This window comes from Balearica regulorum, chromosome 2 (genome assembly GCF_011004875.1).
Source record: "Balearica regulorum gibbericeps isolate bBalReg1 chromosome 2, bBalReg1.pri, whole genome shotgun sequence".
In the NCBI taxonomy this organism is placed as follows: domain Eukaryota; kingdom Metazoa; phylum Chordata; class Aves; order Gruiformes; family Gruidae; genus Balearica; species Balearica regulorum.
In genome coordinates this window covers 135,863,467-135,885,844 of record NC_046185.1, presented here as the reverse complement: position 1 = coordinate 135,885,844, position 22,378 = coordinate 135,863,467, and the positions used below count along the sequence as shown (strand labels likewise).

The 22,378-nt window shown below is 38.1% G+C and overlaps 1 protein-coding gene across 1 annotated transcript; it reads left to right on the top strand.

Moving 5' to 3' along the window:
* The first annotated feature begins 620 nt into the window (after nucleotides 1–620).
* On the top strand, nucleotides 621–22,214 carry LRRC72 (leucine rich repeat containing 72). The gene is made up of 9 exons (XM_075746073.1): nucleotides 621–1,197; nucleotides 2,877–2,950; nucleotides 6,395–6,464; nucleotides 10,505–10,586; nucleotides 12,039–12,152; nucleotides 16,576–16,665; nucleotides 18,670–18,834; nucleotides 20,080–20,107; nucleotides 21,705–22,214. Exons 1-9 carry the CDS (start codon nucleotides 1,168–1,170, stop codon nucleotides 21,868–21,870), a joined length of 819 nt encoding a protein of 272 aa, XP_075602188.1. The 5' UTR covers nucleotides 621–1,167; the 3' UTR covers nucleotides 21,871–22,214.
* Nucleotides 22,215–22,378: the final 164 nt, after the last annotated feature.

The window sequence follows — 22,378 nt, the reverse complement described above, 5'->3', positions numbered from 1 at the left end:
AGTGATTAAAGAGATTTCTGTTGTCAGTTTTATACTTTTAAGATGTCTAGTCTTATTTGAGGTTTTGATTTGTTTAAAGCTACCTAGCTGAAATGGAAGCCACCCACACAATTTTTCCATGAAAATTAGTTATTTGCAATATAATACTTGTACTGTAGTTCCATTCCTCCATCATACACATTACATCTAGTTTCAGTGGTCTGAACAAGCAAAGGCATGCACATAATTAATTCCATGAGGGATGGCTTATTCATATATTTGCACATACAACTCTTGCTCTTTGTGTATCAGTTGCACATAATTTACAATGACTATTGCTGCTAACTTGAGCACTCTGTGTAAATTAAATTCTAAATAAAGCTCCAAGTTTTCAGACATATTTTTGTCGTAGCTTGATCAAACATTTTCTATTGTCCTACATGCACATAAGTGTGCTCACACACACACTGGCAATGGCTTTTTCTATTTTTCAGCTTGCGCTATGCAGTAAAATGGTTATAAAAATAACAACATGGCAACGGTTGCCTGCACATGTGGATGTCATAAACATTTTGTGTCACTGTACAATCAAACGCGCTGTTGCAGCAGCAGGCCCATTCAAGGAGTGGGGATGAAAGGCACCGAGGTGATCTGCAAGTTGAAAATGAATAATCCATATGGTGTAAATGAGTTGTAAATTAAGTCACAAGTGTTTTCCTGACAGGTGACACCTATACCTACACGCACATAGGATTTGTGCTTTAAAAAAAAAAACAACAAACCAATCCCAAAACCCACAAAAACCCCAAACCCACAGAGGAAGAGGCAGTACACTTTTTCAGGGTTGTGAGGGAATACGACCCAAGAGACCTCCCAGACGCGAAGCCGGTCTCTCCCATTTCCCTCAGCTCCCGCCGTCCCGGGCTCTCCCGCATGGACACTCGGGCCCCCTCCCCGAGCCCCAGCCGCCGATCTCTGGGGAGGCGCCCCTCGCTCGCCATCGACCTCCTTGCCCTAACACGAAGCCCTCCCTGTCCGGATAAGGGCCCAGCGACGGGCTGCCCAGCAGAGGCTCAGGCTCCCGTTTCGGTGTCAAAGGGAGCGCCGGGACCGCCACGCCCGTCCAGCCCGTCACCCGTCAGCGGCTCGCGCTCCTTCCTCCCGGCCACCTAGAAACGGGACTCTAAAATGGCGGCGGCCGCCACCTCCTGCGGGCAGGTGAGCGGAGAGGCGGCCTATCCCTTCGCCCCTCACCCCGTCCCGGCACGCCGCCAGGACCCGCGGTCCTCCCTCGCCTCCCGCCCGCCGCCGCCCTGAACGGCGGCCGCCCCTGGTGAGGCCCCTCGCAGCCCGCCCGCCGCCGTAGCACCCCCGGCCCGGCCCCACAGGCGGGCGGCGCCGTCCTCACCCCCTCGCTCTGCCGGGCCGGGGGCGCGGGGGCGAGAGGGAAGCTTGCTACCGCACAGCACATGAAGGCGTGCTCGGGTCCTCCCGCGGCGGCGGAAAGAACTAGCTTCCCCCGCTCGCCTTGGCAGTGCGGAGTGGCCCCGCCATCCTCCGTCCGCCCTGGGGCGGCAGCGGGCGGCTCGGCTCCTCTGAGGGAACCAGCCCCAATCCCCGAGCCACAGCCTGCCCTTCCTGGGAAGGATTTGGCCGGGAGAAGCCGCACACTTGAACTCCGCGGGAGCGGCTGGGGGCCCTGCAAATCTTGGGGCACAGTTGTCTTGAGTGTGATTGTTGAATGCAGTATGTGGGATTTCTGTTCTGCAGTAGGGGTGTGTTCCCCATTGGTATGTCTGGCAGCCACGCTTTTTGCAGTCCCAGAGACAGACATCAACACGCCTGGGGTTGTCACACAGCTGCTTTTCTCCAAATAGCACCTTTTGCTCCAGCTGCAGATTTTGCCTGTGTACAAAGAAAAATACGTCCATTTGTCCCCAATTTTTCCCCTACCTGATGGCTGCGGTCAGGCTCCTGGCTGTACCATGAGTCCTGGGCAAAACGGCCACTGTCCCAACATTAGCTGTGTGAAGTACGTGGCCGGTGCACGCTACAAGTCCCGCAAACTCCTTCCGTCCTCTGTTCAGAAAATGCCACAGGTCTGGCACATGTGCAAGTGCACCCGCAGTTTATATATATTTGATACGCCTGGAACACGCTGGGGTGATTGTGTAGCCAATACGGGCCACTCTAGACATGCGCGTCGGTGCTTCCAAGCCATTTTGTATTTGTAAAGTTATATCAATTTTGTGTTTTAAACAATAGTGATCTTAATGATGTTCAACATAATAACTTGTGTAGTAAAACCATTTTTTTCTGATAGTTTACTTTTTATCAACCACTAGTAACTGAGATCTATAACACATTACAAGGATTCATTGCTTTTACAAATCATAGCACATCAGTAATATACTCTGAAAATTGTGTCTACATTTTTCAACATTAAATGTACAAGCAGAGTTTTCTCGGTGCATAATTTTAAAACATCGTATGCATAAGGTGAAGTTGCATAAAATAAAGTTGCAACTGTTTTGCAAGGTAAGCAGTTTTCTTGTTGATCAGCTCTACTGGCTTGGCTGACCAGAGTGAAGAAGCCCATTCTCCAGTCAGCATATATTATTTTTTCACTTCATGTGTATGAACTGTGATTCTCCACAGGAAAAGAAAGTGTAAGTATAACATAATTGTTGGAGTATTTTTATGAATTAAAAATAGAGACTGCTAACTGAATATCTCTTTTTCTCTCTTAGACTATGTTATAGTTTGTGAAGTGCTGTGATGCATATATTAAGTTTGGTGTGCATATTAATTTAGACACTGAACATGCATATGTTATAATGTAATTAAACTATAATTATGCAGTATATTATGCTGACAAATGTTCTGTATACTGTCAGGCAGTAGAAAACCAGTTGAAGATCTGTGGCATTAAGAGGAATGTGGATGTCTTAGTATTGTATCTGGCTGGACAGTAAGTAAAATATGTTTTCTCGGTTTGGCTTTTACTAAAAGTAGAGCACAGAGTGAATGGTAACCTTTCATAGTGCTTTCTGTATCAGATACTCTGAACGTCATTTATACGTAAAATATCAGTAAATCATGTTTATACCTAGTCCGTACACATCATGAAGAAATGGTGAAGATATACTGACATACGCAACAGAACTGTACTCACAGTGAAGTAGTTAACTGCCTAAGCCTTAGATACACAATCGTTCCCCAGCAACCCAGAATTGCTCGAGGGTCTGTGAGTTCAGAGGGTTGTGTATGAACTTCTACCACGGAGCAGGGGAGCGAGGCTTAATGGGCTGATCTCTGCCTGTTCTAACTGGCTCGTGAGGCTGGCTGGGAAGAGTATCAAGAAGGCAAATGAAAAAACACAGGATCTGCCTGGTCTAAGAGCTGCCAAATTTCTGATCTCCCTGAAGAAATCTGTTATTGCAACAGTAAAACTCATTGGTAGCACCTTTGAAATTACCTGCATCTCTACTATTAAGAATTGAAGGGAGGGCAGGGCACCATGAACTAAGTACAAGAACAGTTGTTTGGGGCTGGCAGTACTGATCAGAGAACTGATCTCTGAGAGCTTTATGAAATAGCTTGAGATGTCGGGCAGATGAGGAGAAAAAAACATGCTAAGTGAAGGAAGGCAAAGCTTTCATGAACCTGTGGGTGATCTAGGTTGATAGGGGTGTGTGTTGTAGGATGAACATGCCGAGAGGCTACCATGGAAAGATGGATGTGTGACAGGGCATACTTCAAAGTTTTTGGAAAGCATACTTTGAATTTCTGGCCAGGGCATACTTCCAAGTGTTGCATACCTGTCTACAGCCTCACAACTGCATCTACTGTTTGTACAGTTGACACTGTATGTAAAGAACTAATGCAGTTTAATACTTCAGGGACAAGGTTTTCAAGGTCTCTAGGTCTTATGAATGCAAAAAAAAAAAAAAAAAAAAAAGTTGAGGGATTTCAGTGTTGCCTAGCCTGGTTTTAGTGGAAATCAGGTGGTCTTGAAAATCTAAATGTGCCCACTGGTATCTTTAAATTCCTTAGCACATCTCCTGATTTACACCAGGAAAGTATTTGATGCTTTGTGAAAATAAAATAGTAAAGTAAAACCTATAGTTACTGTCAAAATTATTAAAATACATATTTTAGAAAGAAGAAAACATACATAAAATCTAAGGGAGAAGATTAAATAATGAGAAAATTGCAAGATGCATATATATTTTCTAAACAATACAAGAAAATTATAATGCATATGTATTAAATAATTAAGGCTGTATACAGTCTTAATAGGCACATTTTGTGATTTTAAATACTTAAATGTGTGCCCTCACTGGCTTTGAAATATTTTTTGGTGTGGAATAAAAAGAAATGTTCAGATGACAGATATAGAAGTATCTGCCTTCCCATGAAACCATTTTGAGAAAGATGATGCAAGCTGCCTGCTTTGATGATTGGAGAGAAGTGAATTCCTTTTATTCTATACCAATTTATATAACCTTGAACCTCAGCCAATCTTGGTATCAGATCATGCCTCCTTAACTGTTGGTTTTACGTAGTTTTCTGCTGGCTGTAGAAAGAAAATGAAAAAATAATAATTAAAGTGAATCAAATAAGAGGGAATGAGTTTCTAATTTTAAACCACTACTATTAAAGGGACATGAAAAAAAGTACTTTTGGACACTGAAAGCTGTCATCCTAGGAAAACTGATTAACTTAGCAGTAGGTAGGAAAAGAGTGCTGCAGGCCAAAAAGGATCAGTTTGTGAAAGACATGCAAAGTCTGGAAGGCATATAGAAAGGGACAAGCTCTTTTAAAATGTTAGAGGAATTAAGCTCTACCTGGGGCAAATTAAATGCCTTAATACCAGGGAAAAAAAAACCAAAAAAACCTCAAAACCCCCCCCCAAACCCAAACAAAAAAAAAACCCCAAACAGATCAAGGCTTGGAAATAGTCAAGATGAGGCTGTTACTAGAGAGGGAGTAAAACCAATTAAAATGTAAACCTGTAAACTAGGTATATAACAATGGTGACAAAGTGTGTGAAGAAATTTTGTCTTTGCTATCTGAAAAGTAGTTCAGTGGTATACAGGTAGAAGTATACAGAAGAATTAAATAGTAGCTCTGTAAGAGCTCTGTGTGTTCTATCAACACTCATCTGCTTGTCTTTACTACTTGCAGTAATGTATTTTCTGGTTACTTGTGAGAGGGTTTGTTTTTGTGGATTATTTGAGGAAGCCAAATAGTTTAACAAAGCAGCAGCTGGGGATAATCTGAAATTCAGAAATAGAGGAGAATAAAAGTACAGCACCTCAACTTTGTAGGGTTTGCTCTTGACAGATTTTTTTTTCCCAAATGCAATATCAGAAAAGGTGTCCACTCACCCTTTTTCTGTATCTGGAGGGTTTGTTGAAAAAAAAAACCCAAAAAAACCCCATGGGAAACTAGAGAGTAGGCTTCACATTTTAGGCTGATGATGTGAGGTTCATTTTTCTCAGTCCTGTTAGTTCTTTCTGAAACACTGGCCCTAGTCTTGCAACATGTTAAAATCCACAAAAATTTGATTATGTCAATTAAAATCTGTCATGTAAAGGTCATCTATAATTATTCTAGTGGAAATCAAGACAATTTATTTAAAACAATGAAAAATAAAGAGGACTAATTAGTGAAAATTACTCAGCAGCTCACTAACATTCTCTGGTTAGTAGGTACATTGTTATTTATAGTACACTAGCAAGCCTAAAGTGCTAGATACATAATTAAACAAAAAAACCCTACCAGCACATAGGAGATGGATCCAGCCTCACTAGATGTGCAGTTTGATTTAAAACTAGACTGTTAATGAATATGAGTAAATACTAATTTTATATGAGGACAGGAGAGAAGAGGGGTGAAAAAAGGGCAAAAGATTTCACAATATCTGCTAATATGAAAAATAATAATAAATGTACATCGATGTGCTTGGTGACTGTCTTCTGTTGGCTTCTTTGGCACTGTGGCTGGGCAATCCACGCTGCACCTTCAAAGCAATTTTCTTTTTAGATTTGTGTTCCCAGGATGCCCAACTTCTCCTCCTGTGTTCTGAGCGGGATTTCTACGAAGTGCAAAGTACATGGGACTTGTACTCCCTGGGAAACTAAATGCTGTGATGGAAAAAAAATAATGTATCACTTAGTTTGTTCCCATTTCTTTACCACCTGCTGCTTTGTTATACTTTCAGGTGTGCAGAATGCTTACACTATCTCTGCCATCTTTGTGTCTTTCTCTGCTATGATTTCTACAGAAGTGTGGCTTTTTAGTGCCTGTATAATAATATTTATCAAAAATTCAACCGCTTATAAAGTGATTACGCACCATTAATGTTAAGAAATATGTTACTCTTTTTTTTTTTTTTTCCTTCCACCAGAGGACTAAGAAGTATCCCAAGTCTATCGTGTTTTCATAGGTTAAGGTATTTGTGGATTAACAACAACAAGGTAATAAGGTATTCCTTTAAAGAGCAGAACAACGCATCTATGCTCCCTGATTATTATTTCATAATTTTTCTAGCATAAAGTATTATATAATTGTCAAGCTAATAAATTATTTTTAATTTCCAGGCAAATTTAACTGATTTAAATATGACAGATTTGAAGAAACAGGTTTTTTTTTCATTACAGAGTATACGCTGATACATTTTTGTGGTGGGTTGACCCTCGCTGGAGGCCAGATGCCCACCAGAGCTGCTCTATCACTCCCCCTCCTTAACTAGACAGGGGAGAAAAAGTATAACAAAAGGCTTGTGGGTCAAAATAAGGACAGGGAGAGATCACTCACGAATTATTGTCACGAGCAAAAGAGACTGAACTTAGAAAATTCATCTAATTTATTACCAAGCAAAACAGAGTAGAGGAATGAGAAATAAAATCAAATCTTAAAACACCTCCCCCCACCCCTCCCATCTTCCCGGGCTCAACTTCACTCCCGGCTTCAACCTCCTGCCCCCTCAGCGGCACAGGGGCACAGGGAGTGGGGGTTATGGTCAGTTGATGAAACGTTTCTACCACTTCTTCATCCTCAAGGGGAGGACTCCTCACATCATTCCCCTGCTCCAACATGGAGTCCCTCTCACAGGAGACAGTCCTTCACGACCTTCTCCAACGTGAGTCCTTCTCATGGGCTACAGTCCTTCCTGAACTGCTCCAGTGTGGGTGCAGACGGGGTGCAGACCTTCAGGAGCAAACTGCTCCAGCGTGGGTCCCCCACGGGGTCACAAGTCCTGTCAGCAAACCTGCTCTGGCGTGGGCTGCTCTCTCCACGGGTCCACAGGTCCTGCCAGGAGCTTGCTCCAGCGCGGGCTTCCCACGGGGTCACAGCCTCCTTTGGGTGCCTCCACCTGCTCCAGCGTGGGGTCCTCCACGGGCTGCAGGTGGAATCGCTACACTCCCTCATCCTCCCTCCATGGGCTGCAGGGGGACAGCCTGCTTCACCATGGTCTTCACCACGGGCTGCAGGGGGATCTCTGCTCGGGCGCCTGGAGCACCTCCTCCCCCTCCTTCTGCACTGACCTTGGTGTCTGCAGAGTTTCTTACATCTTCTCACTCCTCTCTCTGGCTGCAAAAGCGGTCTCTGACTGTTTTTTTCCTTCTTAAATATGTTATCACAGAGGCGCTGCTTGGCTTGGCCTTGGCCAGCAGTGGGTCCGTCTTGGAGCCAGCTGGCATTGGCTCTGTCAGACACAGGGGAAGCTTCTAGCAGCTTCTCACAGAAGCCACCCCTGTAGCCCCCCCATTACCAAAACCTTGTCACACAAACCCAATAAAATTTACCTTTAGATTCACATCACATTTATAAATTTCACATACTTAGGAAGCTGAGGTTTTGTACTAATACCTTAGCAATAAAAAGAAATATTAAGTATATTTAGAACTAAGTTATCGGTAAAATTGCCTGATAGCATGCCAATACCTGAGGTCTGGGATAGCTGTTTCCAGTGTAGCTTATAGCAAGTATACCTTGCTCACCAGAGTGGGCAGCTCTTGGAACAGACTGAGGGGTGGTATGGCTGTAAGGTATTTTTACAACAACTTCTAGGCTTCCTAGTTTTTCAGGAAAGGAGTAAACTGCAGGAAATGCGTAGCTCTTTTTTTTTTATGCCCTTGCAGACACACATAGTTTATTTCCTGGCAGGCTGGTGGTTGGAGCAAGGCTCCTTTCTGCCCTCATGCACACAAGAGTGACATACAACTGTTCCAAATGTGCTTGCCCCTGTGCACAGGAAGTAGTGCTGCAGTGCTAGGGGCGATGGCATATCTTCTGCCATTATGCAGGCTGTTGTGTCACCTAAACTTGTTCGATTTCAGAGGAATTTTCAGGCGAGTGATTAGAATATGACATTGGGCCACATTAATTTCTCTTGTTTCCAGTGCACTGTATGGTCCTAAATCAGTTACACAAACCACGTGCCTTATTTTCTCCATCTGTGCAAATCTAGATTATAGTATTTATTATATCCTGTAGGGGGTTTAAGGCCATGTTCTGTCAAAATCTCCGGATGCTACAGTTTCCAGCCAAGTCTAAGCACATTGTATCTTACACAAAATCATCTACTTGACAGTAGAATTATCTGATTTAGAAATTTCCAAATACATAGCCAGCCATTATTAAATGGTTGAATGTAATCCAAATCTTCACCATTAGCCACTGGTAATTAAAAAGCAAGAAAAGTGATAACAAACACAAGTTGCTAACCTGCTTTTAAATCTTTTACTGTACTGTAGTTTACATGACTTTCACAATGGGCTCGAGTTCTTAAAATGCCAGAATTGCTTGCTCAGGTAAATAAGTAGCTCTGCAAGTAGCAGAAAAAATAAATTTACATTCCATGTCACTTAGGAGTGTATGTATATCTGCTGCCTCAGGCTAACATCAATTATATAGCATCTTAGGTGACTTCATTGAAAGGTTATCCAACTATTTTTCAAAAAAAGCAAAAATAAGGATACATGAAAAGGTTGAACTAAAATCACAGATATAATAAGTCTTTCCCTTGCATTTCTAAAGAGACTAAAGAAAAGAAGGAATGGCCTGATGACTAAGCAGAACTGACCTTGCGGACCATAAAAGATAAATAAATCTGATTTTTGCACAGATCTCACTTTCCTACCTAAGCAGTAACAAAGAGCATTCTTCTGCTTTTCTATGTAACTTGCGTGGAAATGTCATTTTCTATATAACTTGTGTGGAGAAGCCACACAGTGGTTTTTCTTAGGAGAAGCCTCAGCTAAATGCTCGAATAAGGGGAGCATATTTTTCTGAACTCAGAAGATCTGAGATCTTTTTTTCTTTCTTTAAAAATGCATCACAATAATTTTATCACAAAAAAACTGAATTTCAGATGATGCTAAAAACCCCAAATTTGTCCAAGATAGGGAAACACCACTATGTTGGGTAAGTATGTGTGGGCTTTACACTATACAAGATACAATAATCGTTGTGAAGAATAGGATTTTTTTATTTGTAGAATATTGCTGGTTTCACTGAACCAGGTTTTTCTGAGGTGAAGCAAGACTCAGAGAATGGTATTTTTTTAAACTTTAAAGTACTTTTTCTCAGAGGATTTCAGAGAACTTTAGGTATGGAAAAACCTCTGTCGTCTTGTCCTCCTTCCAACTTTCCGATACTGTTAATACATAGAGCAAAGGACATTTGTTTCAAAATCTGGGCACAATTGAATGACTGAAATCATTCCCCCACTAGCAAATGACTTTGCATCACAGAAATCAAAGTAATGTCAGGAAGAAAATTCTGTTTGTTGTTCTTGCATTTAAACTGTAGGATAAATGCTTGGGCACCATGAGTAGTCTCAGTTCTCAGCTATTACAGTGGTCAGCTTGGTATCCCATTGCATATACTTTACCTTGCACTGAAGTCAAGACAATGTTAGAATTGAGCTTCTCCGAGCAAGGGGATGAAATTTCATAGGGACCAAAGATGACTCTTTATTTGGAATATACCTATACATACCTTTTTTGTCTGTAATTGTAATTATTTCTGTAAATGTGATTAAATGTCATTTTTTGGAAATTTTGAAGAAATAGGTGCTCTTTAGACCTGCTGATAAATCATTTTAAAACTGGATGCTGGACTTATGCTAAGGATACATTTCAGGAGTATTCTTAAATCAACATAGAATTGCTACATCCTACAAGGATGTTCTCACAGTAAAAAATATTTCAAATGTGAATAGAAGGAAAAGAAAATGTGAAGACCAGTAATTCAATGGAATCTGTTTCCAAATACAAATACTAAATTTGTAGTTCAAAAAATTAGGTAAGGCTGTACTATAGGTATTTATTTGATGTGTAATTAGTATTTCTAATGAAGGTTCAGCTGCAAGAGAATCCTTAAACTAAGAGTCTTAAGCAGAAATATAAGATACTACCTATAGTTAAACAGTTTTCAAGAGGCCGTGTTTATACTTCTCCAAAGTTAAATTTAGACTGACATATAACAGTTTTCCTTACTCTAATTTCAGATCCAAGATTTAACTTTCTTGATCAAAAACTATTGCTTGACTGAACTGTATCTCAACAATAATGAACTGACAGATATATCAGGTACCAGTCTTCCCTTTTTAGATTGTTGAGCAGAGAGACCTATACTTTCTTTTCTGTGTATTGACATTCAAATTTATAAAAGTAGACGACAGCAAGTAACTTAATGGTTGAAAGCTCCTATGTATGCATAAAAATACATGTTAATTTTTAGAGATTTAATTGCTCCAGTATACTTGAGTGGCAATCAGGCGATATGTTTATCCTAAGGGATGAAATGTCATTCACTTTAATGTCAGGCAATTATAAAATATTTTTGATCTTGTATGATCATATTTCATATTGAAAATGAACATGCAAAGCTCTTTTTTACATGATGATTTGTAGTCCTCTTGCTGACCAGGTATTCTATAAACTGATAGAAGTACCTTTTGAGAGCCATTTATGTTTATATGGTGAAAAACTGATAGCAGTGCTGACAGTCTAAACATCAAAATAAAAGGGTAATAAATTAATAAGTTGTTGCACTTGTAGTCACTAAGGTTCTGCAGTTTCTTCATGATATAGTTACATTTATAATCAGAAGTATGTTGCAAAGTTACTGCAAAACTGTTTTATTTTAAAATTCCATCTGTCCTATTTCAGTTTTGCTTGCTCTTGTAGATTAAAGTGGCTGTACCAGACTAGTGAATTTGTGAATGAAGAGGCCAAAGCATAATAAAATTCTGTATATTTTAGACATTTTAAATGTTAATATTTTACTTTTCTCTGTCCCTATAAAATGTTGGGATGAGAAAGGATGTCAATTAGATTCTGTGAGGTTCTGAGAAAAATGAATGTTTGAAAGAAAGAAGAATGAGCACAAGAGACAATACAGAAGATAACAAAATATGGGCAAGTATCATTGATTGATAGAGAAATGTAGATGAGAAATACTGTATAGAATTGGGAAAATGAGATGTCTGAGCCTGATGTGGTGTGAGGATGTGAACACATATTCTGGGTCAGCCACAACAATATTTTGTAATAACTTTTAAACACATTATTAATTATTTGAAATGGAACTATTTTCTAAGGAATTCACTATTTATTGCTTGTGAGGCAAAGGTAGTATTAGGGATATACTATTGTTTGTGAGGCAAAGGTAATATTAGGGTAAAAGGAAAGGAAGATTAATTAATCAAAGATTACTGGGATATAGGAAGGAGGAAGGGAGGAAGAAGAGGATGCAATTAATGTTGATTTGTTGAGGCAAGTGTGACGGGACAAATGGAAGGAACTGGAATGAAAAAAGTTAGGCATGTGTTCAAAGGATATGACTAGAAAGACGAAAGCAATATTGAAACCTCTGATAATTTATTTTGTTTTTACTAATCTCCTGCAAGGTGTTACCAAAAAGCAGGTGTAGATGGATAACTAGAATATCAAATTCAGTGTGCAGCATAACAAAATAATTACCTAATAAAGGCAGTCAGATACAATGAGAAAAATTACTTATTTTTCATTTTATTTCAGGTGCTCTGAAACACTTATGTGCATTACGGATTCTGTTGCTTCACAACAACCAGTTAAAAAAACTTGGCAAAACAGTGAAGGAATTGAAAGGAATGATAAGCTTGCAGACCCTAAGTAATACCTTATTTTTATTTTTCAGAACAGCGAGCAGTAGTTTTTTAGTGTTTCTTATCAGGATGTTTCTTGTCTGCTTCTGCATCATTTGCCAATAGCTTTTGAAGCTAATTATCAATTTCAACCAAATTTGACAGAAGAAAGAGACCTCTAAGACATGAAAATTCCACAGAGAGTACCTCAACTAAGAAAAAACTGCCAAACGAGTTCAGAAGTTAACTCTTTTTGGCTGCTGGCTAGCCAGTCTCACTGGATGAGTAGCTTGGAGGCAGTCAAAGCAGTTTACTGCTGCCTTTTTGTAACGGCACATGGGAGTACAGTGAGATTATCATAGAGGTGAAGGGAGTTGAGAAATGGGTGTTACTGCTGTTGAGAGTGTGAGTGATAGGTTATAGAACCCAAATTTCTGTCTCATTAATTCTGTTGCTCATATAACTTTGCATCTTTTTGGCAGACTCTATGGATTTCTGGAGTCTAAGAATAAATATACTTTAGATATTAAGTATAACAATATCTAAGTAGCATACTTTTTGATATACTGGCTGGAAATGAAAGTAGCATAGGCTCTGAAATTTCAAATTAAGTTTTACAAGACAGTGTTGGCGGCACTAAGTTACAATGTAAGAATTAGCCTCCAGGGAAAGTAGGATTATATGCTATTAACCTATTGAAAGTGAAAGTGTAAGCAGTCTTTTTCCATGGTTCCTAAACCAATGTCATCACAGGTCATACTAAACACTCAGTACTTTGAGAAGGCAGGAAACAAGTCTTGCATCTTAGTGACACAATTAATGGAGGTGAATGTCATCAAGCCATACCTCCTTATGCATTCAAAAACCAGAACATCTGATTGTGGGAAAGGAAAATATGGCTTGAAAAGTACACTTTTCATTAACTTGACACTGAGCCAAAATTAAAAAATGAATCAAGTGTTTAGGAAGACAACATGCCAGCCAAATTATTGTGATTTTTTTCATTATATGAAAGATTGAAAAAATAGTCCATTTAAGAATGCAGTTGTTGGAAGTGATTAGGCAAAGTCTGGGCAGACATCCTATGTATGAATGATGCAGGCACTTGAATTTAATGTTATAGCTGTATGTGGTGGTTTAACCCGTCTGGCAGCTAAAACAACCACAGAGCCATTCACTCACTCCCCCTGCCCCCAGTGGGATGGGGAGAGAAACAAAAAGGAAAAAAAAAGATAAAACTCGTGGGTTGAGATAAAGATACTTTAATGGGATAGGAAAGGAAGATGATGATGATGATGATAATAATAACAACAATAACAATAATAACAACAATAACAATAATAATATAAAAAGCAAGTGATGAACAGCACAATTTCTCACCATCTGAAGCTGATGCTCAGCTAGTTCCTGAGCTGCCCCACCTCTCGGCCAACCCCCACTTATATGCTGGGGCATGATGTCATATGGTATGGAATATCCCTTTGGCCAGTTTGGGTCAGCTGTCCTGGCTGTGTCCCCTCCCAGCTTCTTGGGCACTCCCCACCTTCTCATTGGCAGGGCAATATGAAAACCATTGAAAAGGAAGAACTATCTACCCTGATAAAATAATTGTTCTGTAGTTCAAAGATATGAGAGTAAACGCTAATCAGTGAAAGAAACTTCATAAGCTTAATAACCTTCACTTTACAGTCATTCCTTTTTGACCTTTGCAGACATGAAAAGATTGTCAATGTGCTTATTTCAAAGAGATTTCATAACAACAAGTTCTCAAATTAAGAGGACTCTATTAGTTTAATAAATGCACTGTTGTATTTGAAGTAAAGGACAGCAGTATATGAACAAAATAAATTTTCAAAGTTGTATCCTATGTATCGTATCATTACTATATCATTTATTTCCCTACTTGCAATATTCAGAAATGTGAAATGGGTGCAGAATTTGCACTATGTGGCTTTGAAAAGGCCTGTACTTATAATGTGCCTTAAAAAACTCTTTTGGGAATGGGAGAGTTCTCACTGTTGGGAGGTAGGTCTTTGTTATTGCTGGACAATCTGATTAAAAAACCCCACTTGCTAGTTTTCAACAGAACTTCTGGATGCATAATAACATTTTATTATTTTGTAGCTCTTGGAGACATTAGAACTATTAAAATGGAGCAGCCTAATACACTATGATTGTTCACTTCAGAAGTAGCATCCAGCTGCTAAAATGTTGCATTTCTCTTCCTTAAGGTTTTCTTGTGGTTTTTAGCCACGGCCCTGCACTGGATTTGTAGCATAACACTATTCTTCATCAGGCGTTTAGGGAAGATGCTCAGCTTCTAGAGATTTACTGATTTGGTTTCTCACAACTGCAGCCTTTTGGGAGATATAGAGGGTTTCTCTATGGGCTCACCCTGTGCTCTTGGAATCCAAGATTTTTGTCATGTACTTTGTAAATTACCTTAACTGATTTATTATTCACAGCTGATAACATCTTGCTGCTAGACCTCAGAAAACTTTTGTTCTTCAATGTTTCTACCACAGTAGTTCCTTTCTGCCCTGTGTGGGTTAGGCATACTGTTTTCCTATACTCTAAACAGAGAAAACAGACAAAACTGTGGAGGAAGAAAGCATTATCCCTAATCTGTAGAAGTAAAATTGCGTGACCTTGACAAGAACGTAGATAGCAGCACCCAGAATTGATCCCAGATGTTTTCTAAAATAAGACCATCTTGATCCATACAATGGTTGGATTTATTGTAAGAACAGGCAGTAGAAAAACTCATCTAAAACAAACATACAAATTAGTGTTGAGGAGGAGGGATGTGGTCCAAGCAGCATCCAGATTCAGAAGTACTTAGTATCAACCCCAGTTTGTGCTTTGGAAAAATCTCTCTTGAATCTTCATTCCATTCCACTACCAAACATACCTGCTTTTAGAGATCTTTCTGAAATATTTTTCTCTGTGGAATGCTGTCACGTATTTTCTTGACTCAAGAAGAGACTTACCAGGTATATACCTAATATTTTTTCTGATAAACACTTTCTAGAAAAAATAGCTATATACTACTTTGGTAAAAATGAAACTTACTTTTGCTGCCACCTTGTGGGTCTCTTACTACTTCTAAGGACAGTGATTTTTAAAAATTTGTTAAAGAATTAAAATATTTTAAGTTCTCCTCTGAATACAGGAACAGGCGTTTTCTGTGTAGGAGATACCAAATGCCCATTCCAGCCTTACTGCACCCTCAAAATAACTGCTAAATCGCATCAAGCACTGAGCCCTCTTTGGCAGTCATATTTATACTGAAGAACAGGAAATGGCATCTTGTACTTTACAAATCTATGTGGAATATTTCCAGACTTTTTTCTTCTTCTTCTAGTACATTTTATTTGCTTCTGTAATACCATCTTCGCCTCCCTAACTGCTAAAATGACACATAACAGGATTTTTTACCCTAGAGTGATTATCTTTACTGTCTCAGAAGAACAGCATTTGTACAAGGAGAAAAATAGCATTATTATGTTTTTCATTTACAAAAAACCAACCACCACCCAACAACACTTTGTTTGTTTGTTTGTTAGCTGATATGGGAGTGAGCCAGTTTCTATTTTAATCAACCTCAGATATCACTCTTGTGAAAAAAACTGACCTGGCATGTCAGCTAGACAAATGTTCCAAATCTGGCAAAGCAGCAACAGAGCATTGATACCTGTCTCTGTGTTGCAAAGGTTTGATTATTCGGGTAACGTGAACTTGAATGTTAGTCATGTTGCTAATGGACTTTTGGAGCTTAATACCTCAAGTCTCAATGAAAGTTAGTGAGACCCAGGTTCTCAGGAACTCAGACTGTTTTAAACATTTTACTCTTTAAGTTTCTTGAGTTTTCAAATCCATCATCTGTCAAAACACCTGAAGACTGGGTATTTACCTTTTATATTGTGTCTATTGGCTAAAAACTTTATACCAGCTATGATAAAGCCTTAGGTGTCCTGAAGCTCATCTGGTTTTAATAACTCTCTCCCCCTACAAATTTTGTGTCTAACCTTTAAGCTGTCACACCTAAAAGACTACTGTTATTTAAAATAGGCATCACTTAACAATGCATAAGAAAATCAAAGGCAAACACTTCGTGGTTTTGTCTGTATATCATAAAAAATAGAAAAAAACCCCAAGCTTTAAAGGTTTGGAGGGCATGATGGTACATTTACTCAGTTCTTGCTTGTGGTATTTTGCATACTCTGCAATAAGCCAAATCTTGCAGTCTGTGTTTAGTTGAGTACTTTTGCATGTGTAAAGAGACTGTGCTTTGTTTACCCAGCATAAGAACAATTTGTATTTGATAATATTTTGTACAAAGTTTTTGGCTGCTGGTGATATTTACTTGTCCTGCCTTGCTAAGTTAGTTGTTTTTCTTTCGCTGGGCTTGGTTTTTTGTGATGATTGTTTTTTCTATATACATTTTGCAGACCTATTCCATAACCCTCTGGCACAAGACCCAGACTATCGACTTTACGTGATATACTTCCTTCCTTCAGTACAGCTCCTTGACAGGAAGTGTAAGGATTGCTTCCCTCTTCTCACAAAGCATTGACAGTTGCTTTTTACTTTAATCAGTTTGGAAAACTAGGTGAATTAATCTTGCCTTTTCTTTTACATGCATTTGTTGATATAACAAAACTTCTAATGAACAGATACCCATTTTTTGCAAGATTTTTCAAGTAAATAGAGTTCACATGTCATAAACAGTTTACTTTTTGCCAAATGCTTTTGATTTCTGTCTTTTAAAATTCTGTATGTTTATCTTTATCTTGGTCTATATATTTTGGGGTAAGACAGAGAAAAGCCTGTACTTATAAACATATAGGTACATTGTGCATCCAGACTGGTATATTCACATGGGTGAGTGTGTTTACTTAGATATGGATAATATCCTCAGCTATCTACACATTTCTGTACAGTTTAAATATGTATATGCACATTTCTTGATGAGGTACATGCTGACCAAGCTTTCAAATATAAATCTTCATAAATCATCAGGAAATCTTTCACAGCTTGTCTGCTGTAAATTCTACAGGAAAAAAAAATAATTCATAAGAATAGCCAGATGATAAATTAGTCAATCCATAAACATGCCACGGCAGACCCAGAAAAATCTGTTTTGGTGCTTTTTGTCTCTGGTGTTTGGAGAGCTATGTGATTGGCAGAAGGTCTGAAAATTACTGGAGAGCACTGAGGAAGGTGTTGATTCCTACTCCAGCTCTACCTCATAAGAAAGTAGGAAGGAGAAACAATGTAATGTTAAAAACCTGCTCCCATCTCTAGGAAAATCAGGATGCAGGACTTGAGCAAGGCAGCCACAGGACATCTGCAGGTGCTGGCAGACTGTGTAGCTCTGTCATGAAGGAAAGCTGGTGGCTGGGCCACAGCATGTGTCAGGGGTCGATGAGGAGCTGCTGGATCTGACCACGTGGCCATTTGCTTACACATGCATTTTGCACTGGTACCTCCAGTCTGTAATATTTGGTCTTGTGTTACATCTGTGCTTAACACGTCTGTCAGGCTGTTTTACTAATGATCATTTTTTACTAGGGAGCGATGACTGAAGCCTAATGTGTTGGAAAATACGTGTTGCATTTACAGCTCTAGAAACACTTCCGTAAAACTTCCTGGACTTAATCTAAATACAGTTATACTGTAATCAGTCCTGGATTAAGACTTGAGGCATTAATTTCTATCGGGTTGTACCCTGGACTTTCTATTTAGTGAACTCTTTCTTTAACATTACAAAGCTTCTTCGCCATATGTAGAACATTACCACAGCATGGTCCTGGCTGTCTCCTTTACACAAGACATGTGCTCACACTTCTGTTACCTCCAGGCATGACTACTGCAGTTCCTTCCTAATTGGTCCCCTAGACACCATGACTTAAAAACTTCCCTGAATTCAAAATGCTTCTGCCAGAGTTAGTTACTTGTTCTAAACCTTTAGCTCACTTCTGTTCCATAGCTGAAGTACTAGATTAGTGTGCAGTTTGTATCATTGAAGTTAACATCCCTTATTTGACTTAACAGTCTCAAACTCTTTGTTTAAAATTTAAAGGTTTTTTTTTAATTAAAGTGCAAACCCAGAAAATTTGAAGCTTTTCATTTGATTGCAGTCCTACAGTTTTCTCTGTAATTGAGCAATTGCAATTGAACTGGCCTTGAACCAGGACTGGTTTTTGTTATTCCTAAAGAAACTTCCAAATCTTTACTGACTTCTGCAGTAGATCTCAATGAGGTGTATGAAAAGTCTTGCTTTCTAGTTTCTTGGTTTCAAACTTCTGATCTTACTGCACCCAAAAGACAAAAATTTTATTTTATTGGACAGGGCTTCACCCTAAAGCCTTAGGAAGTATCACTCCATGTTCCCATTTTGAATTGTGGTGAAATTATGCAGATTTACACCACTATTGTTACAAAACGCTGCACAAAAAAAGGTGAATCACCTGCATGCAGAGAGATAATACCGGCCTTTTAAGTTGGTAGGAAAAATAAAATTTGTCTATCCCTTTTAACAGCAGTTACACAGAGAGAAAGGGAGTCAGCGCTTCATCTTTACAACCGCGAAAGGTCTTGCGTCCTGCAGTCAATAGCTTTTGGCAAGAGAGTAAATACACCCCTAGGGACTACAGTGGGATCTAGCAGATGCACTCAATCAGCCAGAAGACTGATGATGCCCTCAGGTATTTATAATAACGTAAGGAAAAGCATGCATTCTTAGGTGATTTGAATTAGAAAAAGTTCTTGTCATTCATCTGATAAAAAGTTATTTGGTTTAGTAATAAAGTATAAATGCATCAGGAACTCAACCAAATTGCTTTGTAAAGTAAGTAGTAGTAGCAGCAACAGGCAACAACTGAATTCTTCTAGTAAGAGTATTGTGGCAAATAAGTTCTCGTCACTGTCTGTAGTTACAGAATTGTCTTTAAAGATAGCTGAACAAAATTCTTTTTTTTTTTTTCAGTATGTGTCTTGTGAGTATTTAGTTTTATTTCATTAAAAACATCTCAATAGACTTCTAGGCTGGGTCTCAGACAGTGATCAGCATCATAGAGTTTTGATGCCCTCTAGTGCTTTTATAAAATAATCTCCTGAAGAAAGTATTTTCTTCTAAATAGTGTTTTAAATGTTACGTATCTTGCCTAGTTTTGTAAGCAGATCCCTTTTTATGCTTTCCAAGCTTAGAAAATTTTAATGATGTCTTATAATAGCATATAAAGGAGTATTTAGAGTTCTTAAAACATTCAGATCTGGAAGATAGCATGATCCTGGCACAAGAAAGCAGGTGAATACCACCGGGAACCTTGTGACTTGTACCATATGACAATCCAGAACAAACCTTGAAATCCCACACAATATCTTGTCTGCTTTTTTTGATGTTTTAAAGATAAGAAAAACAATATTGTGCATAGATGACTGAAATGGTAGCATTTTAAACAGTAGTGTAGATGAAGTTTGGAAGAGTAACTAAATAACTGAAATTTTTTTTAATGTATATGTCACAATAGTAAACCTGAAAGCAGTGTATTTAACAATAATTTTGAAAAGGTTGGGAAAAAAAGGATGGTTTAATCATATTTAATAATTTATTTGTTTTGCTGATAATTATCAAAATAGGCATACAATTGTCTTTACCATGCAATCATTCACATATATAGACAGTGGTATCATTTTTCTGTGAAAAAAAAAAACCATGGAAATATATGTCTACAGGAAATAAAATACAAGAACTATTTAAACTTAAAAAAAACACCCTAACAGATACTTGTTTCCACAGTAATTTAACAAAAGATGATCTTGAACATTTCAAATCATCCTTTAGTTTTCAGTTCACTTGAACAATTAATTCAGGATCAGGATGGATGGTAATCCTCAGCTAATCAAAATTACAGCCATTAATGTCTTAATTTGAACTTTTTTTTTTATAGGTTGTGAATTTGGAAATCACACCAATAAGTAAGTAAATTTTTTGTATTTTTTTTTTTCTTTTGCATCTCTGAAACATTTACTTAATTTCCTCTTCTCATGCCTAAAAAATACCCTAACTAGAGAAAACATCCAGTAAAAATGAGCTTTTGAAAAATTTTCTGGTCTTTTTTATTTAACATAGTTGTAAATCTATACTATTCTGATAAGACAACCTACCCGCTGCTGGCTGAAATTTAATATTGAAAGGTATTCCACATTTGGAAATGGGTATGTAAAAATGCTTTTTATTTATAAGATCAAATACTGATCACTAGAAAAAGCATGCTTTAAATATTAGAGTATCAGATTAGCTATTCTGTATTGTGGCCTCGAAAACTCTCCTGACTGGATGTTCAAAAATACATACTCTCCGGAAAATATTACTGACTTGTAGAATGACTTTTTTAGTCTGTACTTTTATTCTGTTTGGCTTCAAAATCATCAAAATAAATGTAAAACGTACCTCTGTTATCTTTGTGTCTGGATTGAGACAGTATAAAGATTGTATTTACGCTGATATTTTAGATGCTATCTTTATAAGGGTAAATTTACAAACTTCAGCTATCAATCATCAGGCTTGTTTTTACTTCCTAGTTTTACAAGTGAAATATCTGAAAAATTTATTAAAGGAAATAATAAATGCCTACATATGACAATATCCTTTAACAATTTGATTTTATATAGCTACTCACTTTGAGTACAGCTCTTTTTACAATCAAGCTAATTTATGTTTAAAAATTAAATCTTACCTACTGTCAGTGGAGTTAACTGTCCTCATTGATAGAGTGGATGGACAGTTTCCGCTCCACCTTATTTATGAAGATGCTTAGGCTCTGCAGAGTACCTCCTCATGACAAAATGTGTTACACTCTGTGGAGACAGTCTTGTGGTTTATATTAGGTGGGTTTTACTACAGGTACATCTTTAAGAAATAAGTTCTTATAAGATCCAAGTTTTAATATTGTATATCTGCGTTAAAAAGTTTTGGTCTAACATGAAGTCCTTGTCAATTCTGCATTGAGGTTGTGTATCCGCCACTTTTCTCTCCCAGACGGCAGCTGTGGCAGGGTACACGAACAACATAAGCTCATGGTGCTCTGGGTTCAGTGCTTGGAGAAGGGATATTTGTGTGGTGGCTAGTTAAAGATCCACGATGAAATAAATGTGCATTTGCATTAATGGGTATCATACCACTGTGGAATCATAAAATTAGTTTCATGATTTCCATTGAATCAGAACATTAAAAGTATACAACAATTATACTTTTTGTGGAAAAAAAAAGCAGTGAAAACAAAATAACATTTTAAAGTCTACTATAAACATATTTTAAATAATATATTACATGATTTTTTTTTCCTTAGAATCCTGTGATTCTGACCTTTTATCTTTTTTTTTTTTTTTTTTTTTGCTGCTTATATTTGTTAACAGAAGGAAGCCTTCCAAAATTTGAAAATTTTCCAGTCCTTGCTGTTAGTGTTATCATGACTTCTAACTTCACTTTCTGCACAGAGTGGGTCTAGTCAATTGTCTCCAAAGTTGTTTGGAAACATTCAGATAATGCATATTTGCTTTGTTCTTTTTGCAGAGTACCGTTTGAGAACCCTGAAGATGCTGTGTTACTACGGGCAATGACAAGATCTCTAATGGAATTTTCCTCTTTTGACTGGAACAAAGTAGCCACCTGCCAAGAAAGACGGCTTGAAAACAAAGCAGAAGAACCTCATGAGAAGCTGACAGTCCAATTTAGATGAGTGATTTCTTCCTTAAGAAAAAAATTATTCCTCTCTCTAGTGCAAAGATAAGCCTCTTAAGTAAGTTAATATTTCTATAAAACAAGTACACTAAAACATGCATCTAATTAAATGATCTTCCAGCAAAAATAAGTATTAGTGTAACATTCCTTTTATGTAATAGGGAGAGTGAAGAAATTAAGAAAACAAATGATAAATAGTGGCAATGTTACAACAAAGGTTGCTTGAAATGCAATTCTTACCATACTTTTGTTATCAGAAATTATTAAAGCTAAACTGCAAGTTAATTGTTAAGAAACTAAGGATAAATAATACCATTCTTTATAGTTTCTACTGGAGAATTAGACTTACTGTGTTCACTAGAAGTAATTTGTCTTCTTCCGTCAAAATAAAGATATGAGAAAGCGACCATTAAGCTTTTCTCATTTCTGAGAGGGATTCAAGTTTCGAGTTGCTCATTTGTATGCTGCATGAATGCACTGAAAACTAGTTTTATGAGGATACCCAT